The 19,810-nt window shown below is 49.0% G+C and overlaps 1 protein-coding gene across 1 annotated transcript in view; it reads right to left on the bottom strand.

Moving 5' to 3' along the window:
• The window catches only part of SLC2A9 (solute carrier family 2 member 9), a 183,170-nt gene that overhangs the window by 99,910 nt on the left and 63,450 nt on the right, over positions 1-19,810 (bottom strand). Inside the window, 1 exon segment of the mRNA XM_060012810.1 lies at positions 5,944-6,076. Coding sequence (XP_059868793.1) covers positions 5,944-6,076 — 133 coding nt within the window.

The following is a 19,810-nucleotide window of genomic DNA, read 5'->3' as shown; positions in this document are numbered from 1 at the left end:
TCCTCCTTAGGAGCAGGGCCTGACGTTCTGTGACAACAGTGCACTAAAGGACTACATTTTCCAGCCTCCTTGGCAGTTAAGAGGGGAAACATGATCACATTCTGACCAAAGGGACCTAGCAGACGCGTGTGAGCCTTCAAGGAGACTTATTAAAATAGAAGGGCAAGTAATCCCTCCTTCTCGCCCTGCTCCTCTTGGCTGGAAAGCAGATATGATGGCAGCCACTTTGGACCACGAGGCAACCTGGGAATCTAGAGATGAAGGGCCCGAGGCAGATGGAGAGATGAAAGGAACAAGGTCCCTGACACCATGGAGAATTGTAACAGCCTTAGTCTGCCTACCTTCAACCTTTTCTTATGTGAGAGAGAGAAATAAACTTCTATTTTGTTTAAGACACTATCGTTTGGGTTTTCTATCATAAGGTGGCTGACCTTAATCCTGATATGTACACCTTTCTCTCAAAAAAACCAAACCAAGGGCTTCTCTGGTGGCACAGTGGTTGGGAGTCCGCCTGCCGATGCAGGGGACGCGGGTTCGTGCCCCGGTCCGGGAGGATCCCACATGCCGCAGAGTGGCTGGGCTCGTGAGCCACGGCCACTGAGCCTGCGCGTCCAGAGCCTGTGCTCCGCAACGGGAGAGGCCACAACAGTGAGAGGCCCGTGTACCAAAAAAAAAAAACAAACAAAAAAAACAATAGCAGCCAATAACGGACAGTCTTCTTTTTCTATTCAGGTCTAGCCAGTAACTGGCTTCTAAATGCCATAGAAACACACTCCCTCCCATCCACAAAACAACAGCAATAAAAAGCACTGCTTTTTTATTTATCTGGGGATTGAGGTCTGAGCTCTCTGCCAAGTCTATATGCCTGATCAGGGCCTGGTGACAAAAATACAGACCATGGGGGCTGGGATGACAAAGCATTACCGGGAAGGAGCATCCAGAGGTATCGTTCCTTCACGGTGATGAGCATATATTACTTTTTTCTCTTGCCTGTATCTTTCTTGAAGCCATCCTCCTGTACTCTCTATAATTCTACTAGAGATGTCAATCAAACCTTGCAGCCCTCCATCCCCCAATCACCAGACTGGATAGTAACCTAGACTGGTCAATTCTGAGAATTCCCATCAGGGAATTCTAACTCCTGGGGCAGTGATTGGTTCAAGCATAGCCATGTGACCCAGGAAGGGCCAATTAGAATTATTTCCTTCAGGGATTGAGATGTGTGCTATGTGAAAGGGAATCTCTCTCCTTCTAAAACAGTGTTTAAAAGTTGGAACTCCTCAAGACTGTCTTGATGCCAAATGGAGAAAACCCGTCTAAGAATGAAGCCAATGAAATCCTAAGAATGTCTAGGAGTTGTTGAGAGAGGGACAGTACCTTGGTGACTTAGTTTAATCTCCTGGATCCCACCATGCTTAAGGAAATCCAGCCTTCTCTATCCCTATTATAAGGCAGAACACATATGGCTCACTTCTGATATTACTTTCCTCCTGGAGGGGCATTTCCTTAAGGTACCATTCTTTCCGCCCTCTCTGCCCATCCCTCACTCACTGGTCCCCAGGAAACGAGAAGGGACTTAGCTCATTGGTAAGTTGGGGAGAGAAATGGCCCACACAGCTTAGTTCCTCCCTTTAATTTTGAGATCTCTCTGGTTGGAGGAGAACACGGTCTTTTCTTCCGTGTTCTGCATTTTTCAGGGGTGGGCCCTGTTGGGAGCCCATGAGTACCGTCTTATGAGGCTCTCCTGGCCATCAGACCAAAAGCCAATTTGCCAAGTGGCCTTTCTTTATCCAAACTAAAAGTGACATTTTTATTGCATCTCCTCCACTTCTGCATCCATCTCTGTATTGGTGTCAAACTTGAGCCAGAAAGAAGAGTGGTAATTATTGGTGCCCTCAAATCCCATTCCTAGGGACATGTGTTAAAAGTTTCCCTCTTGCTTATGCTGTTTTTTTTTAATAGTATTTTTAAAAATCATTTATTTGTTTATTTATTTTTGGCTGTGTTGGGTCTTCGTTGCTGCACGAGGGCTTTCTCTAGTTGCGTTCAGCGGGGCCGACCCTTCTTTGCGGTCCACGGGCTTCTCATTGCAGTGGCTTCTCTTGTTGCAGAGCACGGGCTCTAGGCATACGGGCTTCAGTAGCTGTGGCACGTGGGCTCAGCAGTTGTGGCTCAAGGGCTCTAGAGCGCAGGCTCAGTAGTTGCAGCGCACCGGCTTAGTTGCTCCGCGGCATGTGGGATCTTCCTGGACCGGGGCTCAAACCTGTGTCCGCTGCATTGGCAGGCAGATTCTTAACCACAGCGCCACCCGGGAAGCCTGCTTATGCTGTTTTGAGTTTCTGTCTCCTATAACCCAAAAGGTCCTGATAGATGCGACTTCCCTGACTCCAGTGTCTGAAGCACTGCCCTATCACATTCCCTATGCTCATATTTCATTTCTATTCAATTAAATAAACACCGTTTCTCACAGTGGAAGTTTGGGCTCTTTCCCCCATTTTTAGGTGCTGGGGACTTCTCCTCAACTGGCAAGAGGGCACAAAGAAATCAGACTCAGGGCTGGAACTTAACCCCTTGCCACTCTGAACTGGGGGTGGGGAGGATGGAAAAGCCGGAAAGGGGAGTGTGGTATGGACTGTATGCATTGATGGCCTCCATTCATTGCTTCTCTACATGTATGTCCTTTGCGCCGTAACTGTGTAGCCCCTCCCTCTCTGACTCTGGGGCTTGATCATGTGACTTTGTCCAATAGTATTTTAGCTGATTCAAAGCTTGAAAAACTGCTTGTGTTTTTCGCTTCCTCTCTGGGACCTCTGTGCTTGCTGTGAGAATATGCCTGAGCTAAGCCTGCTGGAGGATGAGGTACATGGAACAGAGCTGAGCCATCCTGGATCAGCTGGCTGACCACCAGATATGTGAGAGAGCTTCTGCTGAGACAAGAAGAGTTGCAAGGGCAAGCCCTATCAAGATTAACAGAGTAACTGCCATTGTCTTCAGCCAGTGAGTTCCGAGGTGGTTTGTTATGCAGCATTATTATGGTAATAGCTAACTGCTACAGGGTCCTTTCTACCAAATTACCAACAGACTGGGCAAGGTGTATCTCCCATGGTGCCAAACAAGGTGGTAGGTAATAGAGTGTGTTTTATTTATGCTCATAGGTTCCAGAGCAAGACTTTCAGAGTTCAAATCCCAGCGCTGCCATTTGCTAGCTTTGTATCTTTGGTTAAGTTATCTTGTCCTCAGTTTTGTTTCGTTTTTGTCTTAAAATGGAACTAATAATGCGATCTACTTTCCATGGTTGTTGTGAGGGTTTAACAATCTAACAAATGTGAAGTGCTTAGAAGGAAATGTTCTCAATGCAGATGAGCATTGAGGAGTGTGTCTGCCTCCCGTAACTAGATGCCCCCTTCACCTCCTGGAAGGCTGGAAGACCACCTTATACTCTCCTCTCCCCACCACCTGGCAGAGCACCCAGCACAGTAAATATCCATTGTTTGCTGAATGCCTGGAGTGAACTTAGCACTTTTATTAGTATAGATGCAGGTTTCAATGTTCTATTTCAACCTAAGGCCAACATCTTTGTTCTTTTTATAAAGCGTACATGTAATATTTATCATTTTTTACAACTGGCCTTCTCTCTCACTCCCTGTTGTGCTATGAAATAAATCTTTTAAACCTTCTGTGCTGTCTGGCATTTGGATGCACTGCCCATTCTGACTGTACTTAATTGGAGCGTTTCCCAGGATTTCCTCCCCAGTGGAGCCAGATGGGCATCCTCACATGCCAGGAGATCAAGCTGGAGGAATTGCTGTCTTCTAACAACCTATAACCTAGTTGCTTTTGGAAATCAGATCCCATTGGCTCCTTCTCAGCTGCCTTCATTTTACTCCAGAGCCTCCAACAATCTGACCATCAGCCTTCTTCCCTGAAGCCTGACTTTTGGATAGGTTGCCTCCCCAAGGGCCCCATGGGAAGCCCCGTAGACCACTACCCACTTGTGTCCCTCTGTGCGTGAGGGTGGTGGGAGGGAAATCACCACTGGGTTCCAGTCCTTCTTTTGTCACTTACTGGCTGTGAGATGGGGGAGGAGCTATTAACCAGGGTCCCCTGTGGCTTCTGGGGGAGGGGGCTCAAGTCCCATCCCCACCACCATGCTCCACAAATTTTGTGTATTTGGGCGTCTACCGAAGAAAGATCTGTCCTTTCCATCAATTTTTAAAGGCCTCTAGAAACCAGAAACGATATAACCACAGCCCTGGACAAGTCATTTCACCCCAGTAAGCCTCTGTTTCTTCATCCAAAAAATGAAAGTAATGATAATGTTCTCTGATTTCATGTTATAGAAATGTCGTAAATGAGGAAATAAATCTGAACTACAAACTGCTGGACAGACGTAGGCAATTATTAATATTTCATTATGACACGTCAATTCAGAAAATACTTAGGTTGTTTGGATTTTAAAAGATGTGGCACAAATTATAGTGAGCTAAGGACTACATATAATTCTCAGTTTTTTCTTGGATGTGGACATTTGGGAAATTTAGATTAGAGGACAGGATATGGATAATAAGAAACTGGACAGAGTCCTCAGTAATAATGACAGCAGGTAATATTGTGGACCATATAGATATAGATATCATCTAATTTAATCCTTACAACAAGCCCATGGGGGAGGCTTATATCATTTCCTTTTTACAGATGAGGATTCTGAGAATCAGAACGGTGAAAAGAATTGGTCAAGGTCAGACTGCAGAGCTGGGATGTGAAGGCAGCACTAGTTATTCCCAGCCCTCATGCTGAACCTCGGTGCTGCCGACCAAGTCTTGTTTTATAAAACTAAAAGAATGGGTATGCTATTGTTCATTCTACATTGTCTGTCTCCAGGCAAAATGATTTTGCCTTTTCTGGGCTGTAGAAATGTCTCTGATTCTGAAAGCTCTACTTTGAATCTGGCCCAGAAAGCTACACAAGATGACTGCCAAGCCCCACGTGGGCCTCAAGCTTCCCTCCTGTAAAATGGGTGTATTTCTGTTCCCTTGCAGGGCTAATGGGAATGATCCAGTGGGTCTTGTTGCAGAGGCCCCATGCTGGTGTGATGTGAGGGCTCATTCTGTGCTTGTATGTTCCCTTTCCTTGCATGTGAATGTTAAGATGGGAAATCTGATCAGTGAGGACGAGAGGAGCAGAGGGAGGGCCGGGATAGACTTAAACCACTAAGAAATATGCAGCATCTCTGGGGTTGGGACAACCTGAGAGGTGACCACGGAGAGACACTGAGCAGAGGTGAGCAGACCTGGGCCTCATCCTACTCTGTCCTGGCTTTTCCAGGCTCCCTGTTGCTAACGGTAAAATTGTCACTTGCTATCTGGTTCTACAAGGATTAAGTCACTAGCCACTGCAGTCGCTGACCTTCAACAGCCCCTGAAAGGACTTCCGGGCAAGGATCAGGAATGAGGCGCTCTGTGCTCTGGGAAAAACTGGTAGAACAGGGCTTCAGAGAGATATTTTCAGGAGAAGATTTTATGAGCTGAAATTTCTTGCATATCCTCATATCTAGAAAAGCACTAAAATCATTAACGGTGACATCTGCTCGTGACCAGCAGCAGCCTTCTGCCAAAATGTGTGCTTGACTGTACGTACCCCTTTCACTGAAATCATATATACTGACACTCCCACACCTCTTCGGGCGGTCTCTCAGAGCTATCTGAGATGCTGTCTCCCAGGCTATAGTCCTCACTTTGCCCCAAATAAAACTTAACTCACAACTCTCATGCTGTGCATTGTTTTCAGTTGACACTTTGATCTGTGTCCCCACTCTGGGCCACCCATAGCAGGCTGTTGGGGAGATGAAACGGGATAGGGTGTCCTAGGGCACCCAGCATGCCCTGCAGCGCTGACCCCTGTGAAGAGGCCAGAGCCACATGGACCAGACAAAGCGGCTCCTACCTTTCTCAGCTCCAGCCTGGTCGTGCTTCTCAAAGATCAGGTAGCGTGGGCTCTCAGGGAGAAAGGGCAGGCTCACCAGCTGGACCAAGACGGGGACAGCAATCACCCCAAACAGGTACGGCCAGGTGCTCTCCTGAAGGGAGAAGAGGGGGCTGGTGAATGATGAGGACTTCAGTCATTATTTGGGGGCTAGGCCCCTGGGCCAGGCAGCTTCTGCTGTCTGCACAGGGTCCCTCTGCACAGTGTGAGCCCCAGGAACAAAGGCTGGGGAGCGATTGGACACTGGTTTTGTTAGGGAACCATTGACTGAAACCGCCCGCCTTGGCCAAGCATGATAATGACCGCTTGCATGAGTTGTCTCACACAGGAGGTCCTAAAACTAAATGGGCGAATTCGGGAGGGGCCAAAAGGAGGGAGGAGATGCCAGCCCATAATAAGTCCTGTCAACCTTCCAGAAACCCTCACGCTGTAATCCATCTTGGCTGAGAGATGCACACTCCGCCAGGAAGGACCCTGTGTCAGACCAAGTATGGGCACAAGCAAGATGGTGATTGGCCAGAGACAACCCGGAAACCAACCCCATTGCCCTAAACCCTGAGACTGCAACACAGGTGGCAGAGCAGTTCTCCTGGGCTCCCTTACCCTGCTGCTCTCTGCCCGGGCGCCCCTTCCCAATAAAGTCTTTTGCTTTGTCAGCACGTGTGTCTCCTTGGACAATTCATTTCCGAGTATCAGACAAGAGTCCACTTTCGGGCCCTGGAAAGGGTCCCCCTTCTGGGAACAGTTTAGCACCAGGCCCACGTGTTTGGTATCTCCATGCAGGGGGTTGGTGAATCCTCAGAGCCACCTGACGGGCGGTTACCTGAAGGGTGACTCCGAGAAGGTGCAGTTTGGGGAAGCCAAGAGCTGGCCAACTCAGAGGCCCTGGGGCATCAAGTCTGGCCTGAAGCGGCTCAGCTGTTTCCTGGCTGTGTGGCCTTGGAAACATCCTCACGGCCCCTTGGAATCCCCTTCTCCTCACCTGGGGAATGGGGACAGCCACAGGCACCCCTCAGGCAGGCGTGAGAGTGGGATCAGATGATGCCTTCACTGTGAGGCCTGGCACCCAGTAGGAACACAGAGGAAACTACTACCATGCGGGTGGTACCACCCAGACGCCTCCGAGGCCCAGGATATCCGACCCATCTTGCTCCTGTCAGTGAAGGGCGGCTGGAGCTTTTCCACGTCCCCAGGGAAGTGAGGGTGGGCCTTTGGGCACAGCTCGCCCCTGAGGTGGGGGAACTTGTCACTTCCCACCGGCTGTGAAAGGCAAGCAGGCAACACCCACCATTCAAGAGGCATTTTGAGTCCCTTCAAGCAGCACCATTCGCCTATTAGGTAGCTTAAATGCTGCACGGGGGGGGGGGGGGGGGGGGGGGGGGGGGGGGGGGCATATTTTTATGCTGATTAAGGCAGCATTCTTCCTGATTTTTTTTTAAAACCCAGGTTTACAAATAAACTCTCATCGTGTCTCTGAAAGGAGAGAACATCAATAGACAGCAGTTCTGATGCGGAGAAAGAGGAAAAAATGTCTCACTGTGGAATTCTTGAATGTTTCATTTCCTAAGAAAGTACAAGGAGAAAAGAAGACACATCCAGACCTAGAAAGGCTTCGCAAAGGGAGAAGGTTCAGATGCCCTTGTTCCCGGTGAATTTAAGGTTCTTGTCTCGTTGCAGAAGAAGTCGGAGACAAGGCAGGGAGGTTAAGAAAGTAACGTGAGAATTTATTTAAGCAACAATACGCTCTCAGAGAGGGGCAGACAGGTGAGCTGCTGTCCTGGGCTTCTTTGGCAAGCCAGGGTATACAAATGAAGGCGTAGAATATTCCCTGGGGAAGGAAGAGTTTGGGGGTTGTATTCCTTGATTTTCATCCCAGCTCCATCTTCCCAAGGGGAGGAGGGATGTTTGTCCTTATTTAGCTTAGATCAGAAGTGTCACGGTGTCGGTGCATGATGGGTACTTATCTGCAAGGCTAATTTTATTGTAATGAGAGCATAATGAACAACAGGTTACATTTGGACACAAGAGATTCCCGAATTGCCTCATCTTTCTTTGTCTGCTTCCAGGACACTTATCACCCCAAAGGTGTGGTTTCCTGTCAGTCTGGAGCTTCCTGCTTTTCTTTGTCTGCCCATGGACCCCCCACTGTTTACAAGATGCGTGGTTTCCTGCCACCATAGGATATGACAAAAACTGGTTAGAACCAACTAGGTCCAAGATGGCGGAAGATTCAACTTCCGGTGTACCTTAAGCCTCATTATACACTCACTGTAATACATTAGCTTGCTAAATGACACACCCATGACGCCATGACAGTTCTGAGGCCAACCATAAAAGGCCAAAAAGTGGGTGGTGGCCCAGTTCCTGGAAAGCCCCGCCCCTTCCCCTAAAATAGTTGGAATAATCCTCCCACTCATTAGCCTATGAAATTACCGAGTCCATAAAAACTAACCAAGCCATATTTTGAGGCTTCTCGCCTTCTGAGATGGTCCACATTCTGTCTGTGGAGTGTGCTTCTCTCTAAACAAATCCACTTCTTACAGATCACTTTGTCTCTCACTGAATTCTGTCTGCAATGAAACATCAAGAACCTGAGCTTCATTAAGTTCTGAGACCAGGTGCGTGATCTCAATTAAAAGACCGTGGGTTCAAGTCCCAATCTGAGGTACACGGTTTCACCACTAGATGGAAACTGCTGACCATCAGCAGGCAGACCCCAGAGTGACCATCAACTTATAGACCCCCAGGCTGGTTGGAGCCAGAAGACCGACATCTAGATTCCTGAACCATCATCCTGTTGCCTCACCATCAGCCAATCAGAGAATTGCATACAAGCTGATCGGGCACCCTGCGACCCCCTCCCTCACAATGTCCTTAAAAACCCTTCCCTGAAAGCCATCTGGGAGTTCGGGTCTTTTGAGCAGGAAGTGCCTGTTGTCCTTGCTTGGTGCCCTGCAATAAATGCTGTACTTTCCTTCACCACAACCCGGTGCAGTACACTGGCTTTGCTGCATATCAGGCAAGTGGCCCTGAGGGGCTGGGAGCGGAGAGGGAATGCTGACGGGTGTGGGGTTACCTTTTGGGGTGTGAAATAAAATTCATATTTTATGGCAAGACAAGAAAAATTTTCAATAAAAAATTGTCCCTGCCCTCTGGCTCCTCTGTCCTCTACTGTGCACTGTGTATCTGCATTATGCATCCACCAAACCTCCCCCATCAGCAGCAATACCTGCTCAGCCATAAAGAGGAACAGTCTCCTTGCATCAACAAGACAGCTCCTTAAAGATAACATTCCTTCCTGACCTTGGAAGGGGCCACGATGACACTTGGATCTGGATTGTGTAAATGGTCAATAATACGTCATTTAATGTACACCCCTCTGTCTCAAAAAACTTATATAACTCTGCCTTCATTTCTAACAGGTGCAACAGTTCTTGGAGCTTTCTGAGGTGCTCTTCCTGGGTTATAATCCTCAAATTTGGCTCAAATAAAATTTTCCATTTCTTTCTTAGATCGACTGATTAATTTTTCATCAACAGGGGTAATGAAAATATTCTAGAATTAGAAAGAAGTGATGGTTGCACAACTTTGCAAATATACTAAAAACCACTTTTAAATGATGAATTTTATGGTATGTGAGTTGTATCTTAATTTTTAAAAAGAATCATGGAATAAAAAATGACATACATATAAGTAGAATTTTCACTACACCTTTTTTGTGTGTGTGTGTTTATTTTGTTTTCTCTTAGAGTTTGGCTACTGTCTCAGTAAGAGCAAAACCAGAAAGCTGGGGGAAAAAGACAAGGGGACCAACCCAATTAAGCTCCTACTATGTGCCAGGCATGGTGTGAGCTCATCACATGATTGTGTCTTTTGACCTTCCAGCAGCTGGTGCTATTTGCACGGGAGAGATGTGGAGACAATGTAATATCTGTGCCGAGGCCTCCAGCCAGCAACTGCACAGGTGGGAATCAAGCCCAAGCTTTTCCCACAGCATCAAATTAGAGAGGCCCCTCCCAGAGGTGGCAGCCTTGGAGCTGCCACGGGGTGGAAGGAGGAGGGGAGCTGGAAGGGTACTCTTGGAATAGGAACAGCAAGTACGGATGTGCCGAGGCACCCAGGATCATTGGAAACAACAACTGTAGAGGAAATGTAGGACCAGGGGATGCTGGAGACGTGGGAGCTTGGGTGGAGGCTGGGTCATGGGTGGCTTTGCTGCTATTCCATGGCACTTGGACCTGGCTCTGAGAACAACCAGGAGCCTTTGAACTGAGATGGACACCCCCTATTTCCCCGAATCTACAATTCAGTATTTCTGGAATCATGCAGTCTGTGAGTACATTGAATGGATTCCCAGTATTACTGAGAAGCCCAGTACAGCCTGTGATCCACAGCGTCTTAAATGCAATCTTTCCTAACGGTGATCACTTTGGTAGCTGTGATCTGGGCTCCATCTCTGGAGAAAAACTGATGCTACTGACCCCAGGGTGGGTGAGCCCCAGCTTGCGGTGCTGATGGTGTCTGGACCAGGGAGGAAGAACAGCGGGAATGTTTAGAGTGGAGCTCGGGCAACAGTCTACTCCCGAGGCCCTGAGCTTAGCCAACAGCGGAGTACGTGAACTTGGCTCTTTCCAGTGAGTGTTTAGAGGTTTCCCAGAAATGTTAGGCAGTCATAGGGAGAGATGTTGTATTTAGGAGTAATAATTGCCCATCTTCTACCAAGAAAAGTACGAGTGGGTATGTGGGTCGTTGATCATTTTAAGTAGACTGTTTCAGCCATATTATGCCATGTGACCCACCCAAATAATAATACAAATAGCCACAATGCCTTGCTTCTAGGGATGGCTGCACCAAGTGCTTTATCTAAGCATTTATAACAATGAATGAATACGTCTGATCTGCCAACGACGTAATAACTATCGTGAACACTTATGAGCAGTGACCTGCAGCCTGGGCACAGATCCTGAGCAGGCTGTCTGGATTTGAATGCTGCCTCTCTCCCACTCTCTGTGGCCTTGGGAAAGTGACCTAACTGCGCATGCCTCAGTTTTCTCATCTGTAAAATGAGGATAATGCTTATGTCTATACATTGGTCATGGGGGGGGGGTTTAATGATTTAATAGATGTATAAAGTGTTCGGCCTAGGAATCCACACACTAGCATTCCACAGGAAAGAGCAGTTTTTACTACCAAACACCGTGAAAATTTCATCACATAGACTATCTCTTTGCATCTTCACAGCTGTCCACCGAGATGGAGCCCATGAGGATGCCCAGTTTACAGAAATAGTCACCACAGCATAGAGAGGTTAAATGACTCATCAGGGCCCCAATTTGGTCACAGAGCCCCGACTGAACGCCAGGTCTCAGACCCCAGAACCTGAGTTCTGATCCATGAAGCCTGGTCACAGGTGCCTCAGTGACCAAGGAGGGACCATGAAGCCACCAGACCCAGCGGATCTGACCTCTTCCATCAGCCTCCAGTGGTCCTCAAAGATGCTCCTGGGTACCTGGTCCTAGCACCGAGCCGAGGTCTCAGCATTTCCCATTACAGTTTAGACTTCTTGCTGCCTGAGGGCAGAGAGCATGCCTGGCACATAGTAGTTGTTCAATAAATACCTACTGGAGAAACACAGGAGCGTGGGAAGGGGCTTCTTACATATCATCGCTGTTGCAAAGAGCCCTGCCATTTGCATTTCTTTCTTTCTTTTTTTTTTTTTTTTTTTGCCGTACGCGGGCCTCTCACTGTTGTGGCCTCTCCCGTTGCAGAGCACAGGCTCCCGACGCGCAGGCTCAGCGGCCATGGCTCACGGGCCCAGCCGCTCCGCGGCATGTGGGATCTTCCCAGACCGGGGCACGAACCCGTGTCCCCTGCATCGGCAGGTGGACTCCCAACCATTGCGCCACCAGGGAAGCCCTGCATTTCTTTCTCAGGAGCTATTCAAACAAAAAGTCATGTTTTAAAAAATCATGTATTGAAATGGAGAAGGACCCTATGGTCCTTGACCCAGCACTATGTTCTCCACCTGCCTTTTGTCTGTGGAAAAACTTTAGCCAAAGAATAAGTTTAATCAGAGAAGTGAGAAAATGCAGAAACAAAGGAAAACTGTCCAACAGGACTAAATAATAATAGTTTAGTCATTAGGCATAGTCAGGGTCCTTTAGTTTCTATTCAAGGGCTATAAATAATACTCTGAGCCATATCCTGTGAGCTGTCTTATAGATACTAAAACCCTCACCAGGTGGAAGAAGTTAACTACATGATGACCAGACTGTAGCCATGACATAAATTGCCACAATTCCAAGAACTGGACTCAAAGAAATGGGAACAAACCAGCCCTGGAACTGAAGATTAACTGTAGTAAAACAGTCAAGATGACGCCGATCAGACCACCATGTGACCAATTTCAAGATGACCGTCGGAGCTGACTGTGCTGCTTCTGCATGTAGCCCCCTTCCACCACCTATAAGAGCTCTTGCCCCCTGATTGTGGAGGGGGGCGGTGAGTCAGCTTTTGGACAGGAGTCCACCCTCCCCCCGCCAACCCCCGGTTGCCATCAGCTGAAATAAAGCAAACTTTCCTTTCCACCAACTTGCCTCTTTATTGGCTTTTGAGGGGCGAGCAGCCAGACCCCACTTTTGGTAACAGTATGACCCACCTAACATGGGACCGCTAAGTGCTACGGAGAGTGACTCTCAGATGAGTCCCTGTGGTGCCAGTTAGAGCCTGTTGTGTTCAGTAAAGCATGAGGTCAGAGCCCTCACACTTGCTTATTTTATTTACGAGGGAAGAAAAATGGAGTCTTGTCTGCCGAGATGATTTTCACTCTCTCTCAGGTAAGGTGAGTGGGTCTTGCGGTAACTCAGTTATCTTCCTCTTTCATCTGCAAGGCTCCCTTTTTTAAAATAGACTTCTAGGTCCTATTTCCCCCAAGCTATAGATGACCTCAGGCCTTTCCATACACAAAACCCTCCTGGACCATGATGAGATAGCAAAAACTTTTAAGTAGAGTTGGAATCATTGATCTTATCCCAAGTCAGGTTCTAATTTAAGGACATCACATCGTGCCATCGCCCCCCGGTCAAGTGGAGCCGGGAAGGTGATGCTGGTGGCCACTCCTGCCACTGCCAGGACAGGCTCCCAAGGCCGCCGAGCTCCATGCTACTGGAGGTGAGACGGGGAGGAAGGAGATCTCCCTCACAGGACTATTTGGGGGATGAAATGGGCTATTTTTCTTTATATGTCTTCATATTTAAGATCTCATTCATTAGACTCAAGGCTAACATTCATCCAGCTCTCCAAGTGTCAAGCTCCATGCTGGGTACTTTACAAATGTAACTGCAACAAAGTTTAAAAACATAGAGTTCATGGTGTCTTCGAATCACAACCTTGGTTTTTGTCTCCTACATTCATTCAAAATGTAATCACTGAGGGTGCCCTTCCCCACCCCATCTCAGGGATCTTAGATGGTCCCAGAGTCACAGTTTCAAAATCAACCTGACTGAATGACGAATTTTCCACCCCCCTCCCCCTGCCAGTCCAAGCTTGCATCGAGCTGGAGTCTGCAGTGGAAAGAGGTGGGGGTGGGAGGTAGATGTTTGAGGTTCATTTTTCTTCCTCCCCCTTCCCTCCCCCAGCTTCTACCCAGCGTCTGACCCCCCCCCCCCACAACGATGGAAGAGGTAAAGAACTAGGTCAGCTCCCTGGGGCTGGCAGGACGTTTATAGCTGATATTCCTTCCTTGTGAGCATTTTCACAGGAATTCTGGAGAGTTCCATCCCTGGGATCAAGCCCCCTCCCACCGCAGTTTCCCTGACCTGGGAGTTTGCATCTCGTTTTCTCTCTCTTCTGAAGAGTCATCTCCTCTGCAGCCCCAAGGAATCCAAGGTCAAGGCTACTGTGTACTGTGAAAGTTGTGCCCAGTGCCCCCAGGGGGTGAGTTGAGGCTGAAATCCAGCCCACTCTGACCTCCAAACTGAGGGCCCTCGGGGCTGGTTATTAACCTTGCTTTTTACTTCCTGTGTTTTATGATGAGTTGATATCTTGGAGCCTTACTGATCCTGGAGAGACTCCCCCTCCCAGGCTAGCTAATTCCTAGCAAACAACTTGCCTGGGAGCATGCCTTTAACACACAAACCAACCAATCCAGAGTCCACACCAACCACTTCCTCTATTTAACTCTGACACACCAAGTCAATATGCCCCCTGCCCTAAATCGCCCCAGGTCCAGGTACCAGACAAGTAGAGACAGCCTCTGTAGCCCTGGGACCACGTGAAATTATTCAAACTATGTCATCCTGAGCTTTCCCAAGCTTGCCTCCCCCATTCCTTCCCACAGAAGCCACAATAAAGGCTCTGGGCCGCGCCCTGTCCTCTCTCCTTCTGCCTCCTGACACACCCTGGTGCTTCCTCGTGTGGCCCTGCATGGGGTGGTGCGCACCTTCACAAGGGGACTGTGAATAATCAACTCTTCTTTCAAAGGCAGTGTCTCTGTGTCTGCCACCTTACAATGCCCAATGAAAGCCAAATCCCAGGTGTATTTTAGAGCAGCTGGGTCAACCTCTCCCTCAGGCATGGTGCCACATGGGTTCCTGCTGCAGGGGAGCACTTCTTTCTGGAATCCACTGCCTGTTACCTTCCAGGACACCTCTCGCCTGGTTCTTCTCCCGTTTCTTTGAGCACCTTCCCAGGGGTCTGAGCCCAGCCCTCTTTTCTGTTCGTCTCCATCACTTCCCCCAGGGCAGTGGTTCTTAGACGTGGCTGCACGTTCGAATCACCTGGGGGATTTTGAAAACTACTGATGCCCATGGTCTCCCACACTTGGAGATCTGGGGTTAATGGGCCTGGGGGTGTGGCCTGGGCGCTGGGTTGTTCAAGCTGTCCAGGTGGCTCCGGTGGCAACCAGTTGAGAACCTAGGGGCTCACCTCCACCTGCGGCAGACAGTGGCGTGTGGCGCAGAACTGAGGGGCTCATCCCGCAGCTGCCAGGAGTGTTGTTGGCTGTGCGAGAGCAGGTGGGTCCCCGCCCTCCCTCACACGCATGCCCTTGAAGGATGCTTCCTCCACAAGGCAACTCACGCCTCCTTAGCAGCAAGGTTCACCCAGCGGCTGGCTGGCGTGGAGGCACAAAGGCCTCTCCTCCCCCGCCTGAAAGTGGTGCGTCTCTGACGGGTCCTCCCAGGTCCAAAGCTCCCTGCGGGCTGAGACCTCTGTGGCGACTGAGGGCAGCTCGTCCTCTCCCTCTGCTGAGTCCTGCTTCCTTACTGCCTGACAGGTGTTGATCTGAGAACACTCCCCAATCAACTTCCTGCTCACAGATCTCCATCTCAGTGTCTCTTCCCTGGGGAACCCAACCTCAGACACATGTATGGGGCCATGACTCCCAACCTCTACATCCGGGCCACACCTCTCACTGGGGCCCCTAACTCACATTTCCAGTTGCCTAGGGGACAGCGCCACTGATAACCCTTGGGTTCCATAATCTCTGCATGGTGTCCGCCACCTCCCAGCCCACGCATGCCTGTCCCTGGACCACAGTTGGGGCTATCACCACCTGTCCAGAAATTCAATTAAGAAACCCGACATCGCCTCCATTCCCGCCTTTAACTCACAGGCCTCCCACCGCCATCCGATCTGCTGCCTATCCGCAGATAATCCTATCGGCTCTGTTTCTGAAATCTCTGTCTTGTGCACCCTCTCCTTTTCTACCTTGCTAGCATTTGCCTTAGGGGAGTTTCTTACAACGTTTTGCCTGGATTCTGACAGCAGCATCTTAACTGTCCCGAAATCCTACTGCATTCTTTGCTTTCCCCTCACAGCCTCAGAGTGATCCTTCTAAAATGTGAATCTGACGTTCTAAGCTACTTCTCTGTCTAAAACGTTCAGCAGTTCCCTACTGCCCTCACGATCAAGTTCAAATCTCTTCGCCTGGAATACAAAGCCCTGTTTTATGACCACCCTTCCAGGATTCCAGCCTTGCCACTGGCTAGACAGAGGAGCCCTCTGCTCTGGTCCTGCCAACCCGAGGGCGCCCCTGAGCCTAACAAGCTGACTTCACGATGCTGTGCCTTTGCACCTGCTGCTTCCTCTCCCAGGAACGCCTGCCCTTATCCACAGAACATCTACGTATCCTCACAGTTTCGGCATTTCCTCCTCTGGATGACATCTCTTGCTGGTACAGAATCCCGTGAAAGCACTTGTTACCTGTACAGCACGTATTTCTTTATGGGTATGTCTCTCCGACCAGACTGAGCTTCTCAGGGCCGCCCCCTGCCATGTTCTTTTACGTTTCTTCCCAATGCCTGGCACTTGGCAGGTGTTCAGTAAATGCTTCTTGACTGAATACGTGTTGAGTAAGATGAATGGCATAGGTAAGCGATGCTGCAGGTAAGATAGAGACCCCCGAAATAACACACACCCCTGCTTTTAAAGTACTAAATACACACACACACACACACACACACACACACACACACACCACATATAAAACTTCCCTACATGGTATCCTATTAAAGGGCTAAAGTAGCATCAATAATAGTCCCCTATGAGGTATGATTATAATTTGCAGTCTGTAGAAGAGAAAAATGAGACCCACAAAGGTTAAGTAGCTGAGGCAAGCTCACGTGAGAAATTGGGGGACAGAGTTGAATAAGAGCGTGGCCCTTCTGAACTGTGCACGGGGCTCTTTTTGTGACATTATTCCTGATACCACGTGGTTCTCAGTGCGAGGCAATACCCATCGCCTTCCCTCTCGGCAGCTGCTAGCTAAATAGTGAATTTATATGCAGATGATATTAGGCTGAACCAATCCTGCTCCTCTGTAGAAAGTTCTGTACAGAACTCATCAGAGATCACTCGAGCTCAGCTCCAGTGGCTCACGCGGTTACCAAAACGGATTCCACCAGGGTGAGGGGCAGGTCCGTGCATCAGCCATTCAGCGAGGGAGAAACAGTCACCTTCCGAAGGGATGCTCTGTAAAAGGGTTGAATGCACCTTGCTTGTTACTTGTCACAAGCTGGGTCTCACAGCACCGGTCAATGAAAGTCCATGGAACCCATGACCTCGATGTCCCCACAACCATCTTCCAGAGGGGGGACGCTGCTGGCTGCCGCTAACAGAGCCCTGGGGTGGGGACCATGTCCCCAGCTGTGTCTGCACCACACTACACCACCTTATGATGGGTCAGTCTCTCACCATCTCCACTCCAGATCTTGCAGAAGTCAACACAACCTGACCCCACAGGGTACAATCCAGACGCTAAGATGCTCAGGTCATTGCAGCAAACGTGTTGTTCTAGAATTGCTGATTCAGGTACAGTAAGTCCCCTACATACGAACCTTCAAGTTGCGAACTTCCAAAGATGCGAACATATGTTTGCATGTCCTATCACGTAAGTTAGTTCACGTGTCTGGTGTACATTGTCACCTGTGTACGTCCTCTACAAGTGGTTGTGCTTCTGTGTACTTTACTGTACAGTACTGTATAGAGTACAGTAGTACAGTATCTTTATTTCAAGCCCAGGATGTCTGGAAGCAAGCGTAAAATTAGCGGTGATATAGCTGGTACAGTGTAGCCAACTGTGTTAGTTGGGTCCCTAGGCTAACTTTGTTGGACTTATGAACGAATTGGACTTATGAACACGCTCTCGGAATGGAACTCGTTCGTATGTAGGGGACTTACTGTACGTATTCATGGTCTGACTCTGACTTCAACAACAAAAGACACCTCAAGAACATCGCTGTATGATTACCCTCGCATTTTCCTGTCTTAGAAATAATACTGAAATTACCCTCCCAGGGCGTAACACTCACCTCTCAGAAAGTTGTCCCAAGTGCCACACGTGAGTGAAGTGACCTGCGCAGGGTCACCTTTCAAGAAACGCCAGCTCCCTACCCGCTTCCTACAACATGTTTCTGCTTTTCGAAGGGTTTGAGTGCCTTCTGCTTCGCTTGGTTCTAGAGCAATCTTATGGGAAAGTAAGGTCAGTAGCTATTATTCCCATTTTACAGATAAGGAAACCGAGGCTGGAGAGGTGGAGAGAGGGGTTAAAAGTCCTGCAGCAAAATTTTCCATGAAATCAACTTTGTCCCTTCCTCATTTTAGAGAGAGAAATCCATGCAATGTTTAAAGGTTGTTGACCTGCAGAGTGCCTCCCCAGGCCAACCTACAGTGACAGGCTGACACTGAGCACGTGTGAATTTGCTGAGTGCTTCATACAGAGTAACTCGATTTCACCCTCACAACACCCCTGCCTCCATTCCCAGTTGACAGATGAGAAAACAAAGGCACCAAGAAGTTAAGTGATGAATGCATTCATAGTCATGCGTCTTATAAATAGCAGAGTGGTCCACCCACCCCAGGCAGTGTGGTACCCAGCTCTGTGCTCTTAACCTGAGCAGTCCAATTTCTCTGACGATACGTTTATAGAGATCACTGTTCTCTTTCCCGAGGGAATTAGGTAACCAGCATTCTTTTCTAAATAATGCTGCCTGAACTTGAAGCTCATTATGAACCCCTTCGTCAGGCTCCTGTGTTCTAGCTGAATCATCCTGGTTTCTGGGTCTCATTGTTCAGATCCAGTCATACCAGGGCTTCGTCTGTCACCTCCTGCTACAAATCCTCATTGTGGCTCATCTGTGATCAGATCAGTGTCCTCCAAATGGAGCTCAAGAAAGGAAGACAAAGAAATGTGGTTTGGGGCTTCCCTGGTGGCGCAGTAGTTGAGAGTCCGCCTGCCGATGCAGGGGACGTGGGTTCGTGCCCCGGTCTGGGAAGATCCCACATGCTGCGCAGCGGCTGGGCCCGTGAACCATGGCCGCTGAGCCTGCGCGCCCGGAGCCTGTGCTCCGCAGAGGGAGAGGCCACAACAGTGAGAGGCCCGTGTACCGCAAAAAAAAAAAAAAAAAAGAAATGTGCCTTGTTCTGAGGCTCACAGAAGCACAAGGACGGCCTGTGATTTGGACTTTCCAATGGATGACCTGGATTCTGGGGATATGGAAGGTGTGACTGCCAGTGGTCATGTACCAGTCTAGTTACCAATGAGCTCCAAGACTTTGGGTCACAAATTTGGGCCATAACCTTGGGCCTTTCACAGCCCCACTCAGCTTCAGAATTAGACCCAAGTTCAGTTCTGGTTCTTCTACTTACTAGCTCTGGGGCCTTAAGCAAATTACTTGTTCTCTCTGGAATCGCATGAGAAGAGTAATTAACACTTATTTTGCAGGGTTGCTGTGAGGTTGACAGCTGCGATATCCTAGCGTGGGCCTGGTACGTGGTTGGAAGCCAAGAGATGTCGCTTCTTTTTTCCCTTTGCTGTGGTCCTGAGCCAATACAAGTTGCCCATCCTAATTGAAGAGTGTGTCTGCGATTAGATCTGCTACGCTGAGCCTGTGACTTCGTGTCTGGGTTGAGTGTATGAAACCCACCTTTCAGACACGAGTGGGAAGTCTAGGAGTTAAAGGCCAGCTTACCCACAATCTGGGGCTCCCATCTAATTTCATCAGCCACTGTCCCTGCTCCTTGGGTGCTCTGTCCCCCTTGGAGTCTCTGTCAGCTCTCTGGTGCCCCTTCCCTGGACACGGACACCCCGGGCGGCTCTTTGCTGAACCCACCAATGAACAAGCGTGGCACCCCTCCCCCTCGGGCGCTGCTTCCTCATCTTTAAGAAGCTAGGCTGCACCTATGTGCATGCTCCCATCCCTTCTGCCTCTGAGTACCCTCCATTCTCTGCACACCAAGGATATGGGGCTGGATTTTCAAAGCAATGCTAACATCTCAGTGCCTTAACTCATTCATGTTGTCATTCATTCAATCTGTGGCACTCTTATCG

Source organism: Delphinus delphis, chromosome 5, assembly GCF_949987515.2.
Source record: "Delphinus delphis chromosome 5, mDelDel1.2, whole genome shotgun sequence".
In the NCBI taxonomy this organism is placed as follows: Eukaryota; Metazoa; Chordata; class Mammalia; order Artiodactyla; family Delphinidae; genus Delphinus; species Delphinus delphis.
Note: the sequence above shows the minus strand (reverse complement) of the source record. Positions and strands in the feature narration are given on the sequence as shown.